The following is an 8318-nucleotide window of genomic DNA, read 5'->3' as shown; positions in this document are numbered from 1 at the left end:
GAACCAGGGCTGAATTCCACTAGCACATTCATCTGGAGTCTGTGTTAGATTGGTCACGGTGGGGCAGGCTGAGATACCTCGCACTGCTCATTCAGGAGCACAAGATGCCCACAGCGTTGGTGCCTTAGTCTAAGCAAGACACAAAAAATAAGGGTTGCTCTCAACATGGCCCTCCGGGAGTCTTGTGCCGAGAAATGGCTAAAAAGCACAGTGAATGATACGTAGACAACATATTGTAAAGGTGTTGCCCAAAGGGCAAAACCAGGACGGAAGGTCTCACGTCTTGTTGAAACAGGATGCAAATATCCTCTTCTCTGTGTCTAGTTAGACAATTATTCAGTTCCTATTACATACACGTATGAGCTCATCTCTTCTGCATTTAGACACACAACCTTTCAGTAATCTCTAAATCAACCATCCGCATTTGAAGTGGAGCTGCGGTTTTTCTCACCGAAGTTGAAGCGGAGGAGCCCTGCGATCTGCGCAGACTACGCGAGGATGAGCTCTCCTCCCCGGGGGAGCAGCTGGAGCCTGGTTTTGCAGAAGACATAAAGGGCTGAACCAACTTGTTTTTAAGGTCTGTACTTAGTCACTTTGGAAAACAGCCCTTTGGAAAACAGCCTTTTGGAAAACAGCCTTTTGGAACACCCGTCACAGGTACAAACAATTTACCAATCTCATGTCTTACTGCGGAGCTGCAGACTGTTTTTCGCACTCCTCCCTTTCTTGACATTAAGATGGCATAATGCTCTTTTATCAAGATGCTACTTAATTCCTCTTTCCTTTACAGTCCTTTTACTAATGATGTTTCTTTCCTAAAGCTGACTTGGCATCAATTTAACATTAGTTCCGAGGCTTTGTATGAAAGATAAATGCAGCTGTGCTCACACTGTGCTGGTCTGCCTTTGCCTGAGCGCTGAAATCATGTCACCCAAGCGCTATGACTGATCCAAATTGACAAGAGTAAACATGAAAAAAATGAAAAAAATATCTGGGTTTTCTGGTAAAGTGTATTTTTCAGAGATTTTTTAAATTGTTTATTCTTGTCTTAGCAACCAGAAGTTGTTTCCCGAAAGTGAGCAGGGTGGTTTTCCAAGTGGCATTTCAGGTAATTAACAGCGGTGTAAGTGAGGAGTGTTCTGCCTTGCGGGGTGCACCAGCCAGCAGCATCGCTCGCTGCTTCGTGGAGCTTTCCCCGCACCTTGTGATCTGCGATTCCTTTCTCTGGCAAAGGGCACAGCTCTCAGCTTGGGGGTGGATATTTTGGTCAAAGGAACAACTCAGAAATATTCCCCATCCTGTGGGGAGGGGGAAATCTACCTCAAACCTTGCAGGATTGGTGAAGTTTCACACCGAAGATTTCCCATCACCTGAGTGAATGGTCACCTGGAGGAGATGAAACAATCATCGTTGTTTCAAGCACCAGGCTGGTGGATGAGATGACTTTACTGGGGGATTACACGTGAGCACAGAGCAGCAATGGTTGGCTGTCCATGCAGGGAAGCCACAGCCCATGTTCATGCTGAGATTTTGCTGTTAGCTGCAGAAATTTCAGCTTCCTTCTCACAATGCAGTAATTTCACTGCAGGGGGAGGTGGCTCAGCAGCTGCGAAGGATGAGGCTTGCATAAGGGTTGGGTTTAAGCATTCCAAAAAGCTTCCTAATGGGCTGGAACCCCTTCCTCAAACCTTCTTTGATACAGTAATCAGATAAATACTTGCTGTGTAAAATATCCTTGCCAATCTGGGAATGATAGCTGTAGTTTTAATTTGAAAATTTTCCATATGAAGTCTAGAGAACGGGCACCACAACTGTGAGCATTCTCCTGGCTGAAGGAAACCCTTGAAATGGGGTCCCCAGGGGTCACGGTTGTGCCAGGTGCAGTGTGAACTGGACATATGTCACCACTGCTCTCTGCCACCCAGGTTGGACCAGTCTCTTGCAATGAATAAGACTTGGGCTGGGCGTTAAAGAAGAGAAACCCAGGAATGGTTTCTTACTATGACGTTCTCCACTATGAGTGAAGATGGTTTCTTCACTTTCTTTCTATGGTTTCTTCCCCATGAGGGTGGTGAGGCCCTGGCACAGGTGGCCCAGAGAAGCTGTGGATGCCGTGTTCATGGGAGGGTTCAAGGCCGGGTTGGACAGGGCTTTGAGCAACCTGGTCTAGTGGAAGGTGTCCCTGTCCATAGCAGGGGAGTTGGAACTAACAAGATGATCTTTAAGGTCCATCCAACCCAAACCATTCTATAACTCCGTGATTCTATGAAAGTCTCTCTGGCTATGTCTATTAATTCTCTGCATTATTATAGGTATCACTTTTCAACTTACGGAGAAGGTATTCTGAGCTGTCGTGGTCATAGTCATTGTCTTCAGGGAAGTGGTTGATTCGGAAGCAATGTCCTTTGTAGATTCCTAAATGAAAAACAAAGTAAATGTAACACATAAGCAACAGCACGAGGTAAACGTGCTTCTGCAAGCTCCGCTTTACTTCCTTTTTCCTCCCAAGTTTTGTAAGTAAATTGTTCTCCTGCAGGTTGGTCACTGATTTTTTTAATGCCATCAAGAAACCATCTCTAAGGCCACAAATTCTGGGCAGATTGGGCAGGAGCCTAGCTGAAGGAAGGAAGAACCGTGATTCCCAAACTCTTTTTCTTCAGTCTGTCACTAATATCGTTCTCTTGAGTCTTTTAATCTCTGTGCTTTACTTATCAGCGCTCTGCTTATCCTACAAGCACACCCAGTTTGCAAAGCTGCTTTTTATTCCTCGAGCGACTGTCGCTCCGGGTCCCTCTCCATGGCTGGGGCTCCACAGCAAAGCTGGGTGCCAGTCCAGTGCCCATCACCCCCCGTCCCCATTCCCAGTAAAGTGCTGGTTTCCCTTATCAGAGATGGTAAATGTTGAACTGTCTGAAACCTCTTCAGTTACTCTAGGCTTGGAAAACAACTCCATAAATCTCTTCCTGCTGCAACTCAGACCCATATGTCCCACCTCAGCTTTTAATGGCCTATTTGTTTAGTTAACTGGGAGCCTGGGCAGTAATTCAAGGCATGAGTGTGAGCTCCTGATACTCGAGTTGGCCAGATGAACCCCTTGCTCGACTGAACAAGGTGAGTTTCAGCACTTTGTCCATCTGGGTGAAGCTTTACATTGGTATTTTGTATGGTTTTCTACGCTGGTTATCCACAGCCGAAACCAGCCTTCGCTGCAGCAGGGTGGCTGGGACGGCTGCGAGCTGTGTGGGGACCTGTCCCCAGAGAACTGCCTGCGATCCTGCCGTGCTGCCTTCATTATTCATCAACCAACACTTTCCTGCCCAGGAATGTACATCTACATCACCCAGGATGAGTTATCCCCAGCTCGGGAGTTTCGGTGCTTACAGCTCGAGCTGGCAGAAGGATTTGAAAACCATCAGTTAATACTATTTCAACAGAAGCACAGCTGCAGTCTGTAGGATATAAATGTGGATTTATTTCACTACCTATTACCAATGATTACGAAGTTCTCAAAAGAATCACTAATCCGGAGGATTTCAGTTGCACCCTGAGAGTGTCAACTGCAGGTTTGCTACTACAGTGCATTTAATTCTTCCAGTAAATGATGTTTCCACTCTAATTGCGGTAGCGGCTCAGGCTTTCTCCGCACAGCACTTCAAAGGCTGTGAACAAGAAGTGGCTCACGTCACATCTGGAAGCGACACACCTGTCCTGTCTGCCAGATGGATGGGAGCACTCCAGCTGCCACGGCTCCTGCTCAGCGAATTCACCCGTGCGACCCCGTTTGCCATCAGGCGGTTTGTTGCTCCCGATGGCTCTTCAGCAAGACAATACAAAATTCAGACTTTAAAGAGCCCAGTGCTTATCTTTATGGCCGTTCACGCAATGAAACTAAATCACTCCCAGCACAACAGGGCCTCTGAGACTCAATGGTCATTTCTTTGAGTCTTTTCATTATGGTGTGGCAATTAAGAGGAAACACATCCAGAGTATGATTTTTATCCTCTCCTATTCATGAAGAAAAGCTCTAAATAATACTTCAATACAAAAATGCCTTGAAGAAATGCGTACACAACGTGGCCCCTGGTCCACACTTGGTAAGGCACCCGTGGGCCGTGTTCCACACCAGGGCGTGATGTGGAAGAGAGTATTGTTTTTAATTTGCTTGAGTATACAGTCACTTATATACTTGGGAGAAGAAGATGGAATATTTAACTTTTACTTCCGTACCCACTAGAGAGAAATAAATAAACTGCAATCACTGCCTAACAGATACTAAAATATTGAGAAGCACTTCTGGATTCCTCTTGAGAGTAAGATATAATATCCCACTGAGATGCTGTAAGTATTACTCCTTTCTCTGAATGATTACTGATATGTATTAAATTATGCTTTTAGAAATACAAATAATATAATGCATTTTTTTTTTCCTGATAATAATAAGTTCGTTCTGAATTTTGAGCGAGGACTTTAGACTCTGGGTTAATGATAATGAACAGGTAAATTTTCTGAAGTGTTGCTGATGGTGTAAGAACGTTTTTTTCAACTGGTTGCAGTGTACTTAGCTGGCATTTAGAAACTAAGAAGTGGTTCTGACTTGGTTTTACTCTGCGTTCAAGGGCTTCTCTGGCAAGGTTAGTACTTGCCAATCTCACTAAGTGTTGTTCAGATAACTATAATTAGAGTGCGATGTACTCAGATAATGTGATAAGGGAGGGAGCCGTAGTGCCTAAGTGAAGATTAAGCTTTGTTTTGGGGTTTGGGATCTCAAAGTACACAGAGTTTTCGACACTAAATCAAAGTAGTGATGCCAAATTCTGATGACGTACTACCTTCTCCTTGCTCTTTCTCAAATAATCATTTAATACTCCTGCCTGTTCCACTGCAGAATTGCTCACTGGGGTTTCATTTTTTGATGACTGAGACAGTGAATGCTGTAGGATGCAAACGCTTATTAACTTTGGGGCCATGCATTGCATGATCACATTGTTCCTGGCCGTATCATCAGCCATGTCTTCGGAACACCCATTTCCCGTGGTTAGTGTTTATCAACGACAACATTCCCTGCTGCCCTGGAAGTGTTTGCATGAATTGTCACTGGAAAATACAGCGTTTGAATGTCTGACAATATTTGTCAAGGCAGGCTGTACTTTTGTTTTCTCCCCACTTCTAATCCTGAAAACTAAACACAAGATCTCTCCATAATATTAGTGTTCCATTGCCATTTAAAATAGGTTTCCACCACGCAAGACGCTGGCAGCCTGGCAGCAGAGGACCTTGTCTGCAGGGTACTTCTGTCAATAGCAATTTTCGTCTCCGTGCTCTGAGCACGAGCTTATGGGAGGCGATATCTGATAGCAGTGGGAGATACATGAGGATAGATGGGCCGAGCTGCTGCCTCCTCCACCAACAGCTTCTGCAGAGCTATCGCTCGATTAACTATTTCATCCTCCAGCCCTCTTGCCCACCCTTGTTGGTGAGACTGTGCAGCAAAACATCGGGTTTGGGACTTGGTTGAGAAACCTTCTTGTTTTCTCGTGGGTCGCCAGACATTTGCAGCCTCCTTGGATCCAAGTCTCCCTGCCAATACGCCACATTCTTGCAGGTCTTGAGCAGCTACGGATACTTACTGCACACACGTGCACACTATTAATAGAGTTAAGCAGGGTTTTCTCTTGAGGTGGGTAATACTGATGGAATAAGCGCTATGAATGTCAGCTGCAAACGTGGTCACACAGCTGCAGCAATTCCTTGTGGGCAGGTAGATACACCCCAGAATTGTCCAGCCTAAAATCCCACTTACCAGCTGCTTGCTTTCTGGCAAATGTGGGTCTTCTGGGATGGCTTGAAGCCGTGGAAGGAAATTATTTTCAAGATCATTTGACAACAAGTGCTTGCAGATACAGGGAATACAAGCTGCAAGGAGCCGACTGCATATTAAAAATAAGGCAATTAGTAAGGAGCCATGGGAAATTTGGCCTGGCGGTTCTGCTTGTTGCATCTATTCTGTGATTAAATGCTGTGCTTCAGTTCCAGAGCCAACTGCTAGCCTGATTTACTGCAATACTCGAATATCTGAGTGTTTAAATGACAAGTTTTCTCAATATATCAGCCCAGAGAAGGCTGACTGACAGATAACATCACAGACAACAAGAGAAACGTGACGGGCGGATTGGGGCTGTTGTACCAGCAGTTGTCCGAACGTGGTGTCCATCCCAGCCGTGCGGGACTGGGTTTCCTTAACAGCACATCTTGGTGCTTCCCTTGGACAACACTGGAGAACCTCTATTTATAGTGAGTGAGAGTGTGTGAGCGCTGGACTCCACCAGGGGAGAACAGAAACAGTTATAGATGTTTTTTTTCCTTAGGAAGATTTCTCCGCTGACAAGTTCTGTAATCCTTTGCAGTGTGATTTGAGCAACAGCGAGCAAAAGAGAACAGACACGCCAGAAATGTTCCTCTCCACAAAATGGATAGTGTGGAGTCTATCAGTGCACCGTGTTCATTTATTTGATTTTCCACCAGTACAACTCCCCTGTCTCACTGGATTGGCGCACAACAGCGAATGCAGCTGCCCAGTTTACTTTCTTATCTCTGCATTCCTCTGGACATAAAATAACCCTTGAAAAGAGGAATGGGTGGTGCTCCTCTTTTTACTTTCAAAACCTGCTTCACAGTGCTGATGCTCAAACAGGGGCTTCATGGTCCTGAGCTCTCAACTCAGGCCACAGGGAACAGCATTAGATATTTTTCTGTGACTCGCCACTTTCTGTGTTAAATTGTCCCCGGTTCGATTATTTGTCTCCTGCTGCTTGCTGAGAATTTCACGGGGCTCTCCTCAAGCTACTTGAACAAGCGCAGATCCTGTGAGCCCCTTCCAGAGGACTTTTAATGCTGTCATTATAAAAGAAATCATGAAGTATCGATGCAGGTTGTGTGCAGAACACACCCCATGTGAATTTTCTACCCCATGTTGCTGCTGTAGCGCTGCCTCCATCACCACGGAGGATGGAGCCAGCAGACGAAGCAGCCTCAGGAGGTTAAATACCCAATTATTGGGTGTCTGCCTTTGAGAAAAGTTGCAAGAGCCTCATGAAGCTGGAAACTTCAAAGCATAGTTTGCTTTTGAGGCAGATGCTGTCGGACACCACCTGAGTCCTGCCAGCTCAGGAAATATTTGTCCATCTGACAGTTCATATTTTTGTTTCATCCTGATGGTGAATTTGATGAAATACCTGGGGTTATGGTCATACTTTTGCCAGGGTAGGTCTTGTTTTCAGAAAATGTTTAGGACCTAAAAGGACTAGAAGTCCGTTCCCACAACAGCGGGCTAGCTCAGTACCACGAGCTGAGCATCACTGGCTCTCCGTGCCTGTTGTGGTCAGGCTAAAGCAAATCCAGCTCAACTGAGTCTTTCAAATGAATTGATCCTGAATCTTAACCATGGTTCTCTGCAAGTGTTGTGACAGCGAAATAATAATTTATTTCTTCTCGTAAAGGTATTTTCCTTCTTTCTCTGTCTTTCGTCCCATAGCTCAGAAAGCAATGGTTTCTCAATGCAGGGGGCTGAACCGCCTGCTTTCAAGGAGCAGAATTAAGGGCCAGATTCTGACTTCAGTGCAGTGGACTCCAATCTGTCTCACCCAGTAAGAGCGATATCACAATCTGGTCTTCTCCCTTAGTTTGCTCCTACTCTAAAAATCATTCTCTTTTTGCCCAGGAAGTAAAATGTTGAAATGTATGAAATTTGCCCCACTTTCTTCCTTAGGAGCTGTCAGCTCCAGCAAACCCTTTGGGTTCTTCTTTTGATCTATTTTCAATTGTCTGATGGGCAAAGCAAAACTCCTCCTCGAGTCTCTTATTTTCTCATCTTCTGCTGTGACATGAATTTCCCCTTTTTCCCACCCTCCCCCTCTGCTGCCTACAGACCCTCTGCTGCTCAGAGCTCCCCATCCCTCCCCTCGGTGCCACGTCAATAACTACTGGTCGCTTCTGCTGCCTGCTCCATCTCGCTCCTCTTTAACATTTGCAAACCCAAAACACCTTCCCGGTGTGTTTAACACCTCGTGAGCGCTCGGTCCGCCCCGGCGCTGGAGGAGACGCACACCGAGCAGCTCGCAGCTGCTTCTGTCCACGTGCTCGCGAACAAGCTGGCGTTGGCAGCCCCGTCTTTATCCTCAGCGCTCGCCATTCCCCTCTAGTCTGGCAAAAGCACATTTTCTCTAGGAACATGTCTCAGTTTATCTCATCATTTGACATGCTCAGTCCCACCATTAACCTCACTCCGCTTCTTCTCTTACCTTCATACAGGAACTAACGCT

The 8318-nt window shown here is 45.8% G+C and overlaps 1 protein-coding gene across 1 annotated transcript in view; it reads right to left on the bottom strand.

The window, feature by feature from the left end:
* CACNG4 (calcium voltage-gated channel auxiliary subunit gamma 4) overlaps positions 1 to 8318 on the bottom strand; it is a 41661-nt gene that overhangs the window by 8020 nt on the left and 25323 nt on the right. Inside the window, exon 2 of the mRNA XM_065852413.2 lies at positions 2332 to 2415. Within this exon, the coding sequence (XP_065708485.1) occupies positions 2332 to 2415 (84 nt within the window). The remainder of the gene's footprint in view (positions 1 to 2331; positions 2416 to 8318) is intronic.

This window comes from Patagioenas fasciata, chromosome 18 (assembly GCF_037038585.1).
Source record: "Patagioenas fasciata isolate bPatFas1 chromosome 18, bPatFas1.hap1, whole genome shotgun sequence".
NCBI lineage: Eukaryota > Metazoa > Chordata > Aves > Columbiformes > Columbidae > Patagioenas > Patagioenas fasciata.
This window is presented reverse-complemented; position numbering and strand designations above follow the sequence as displayed.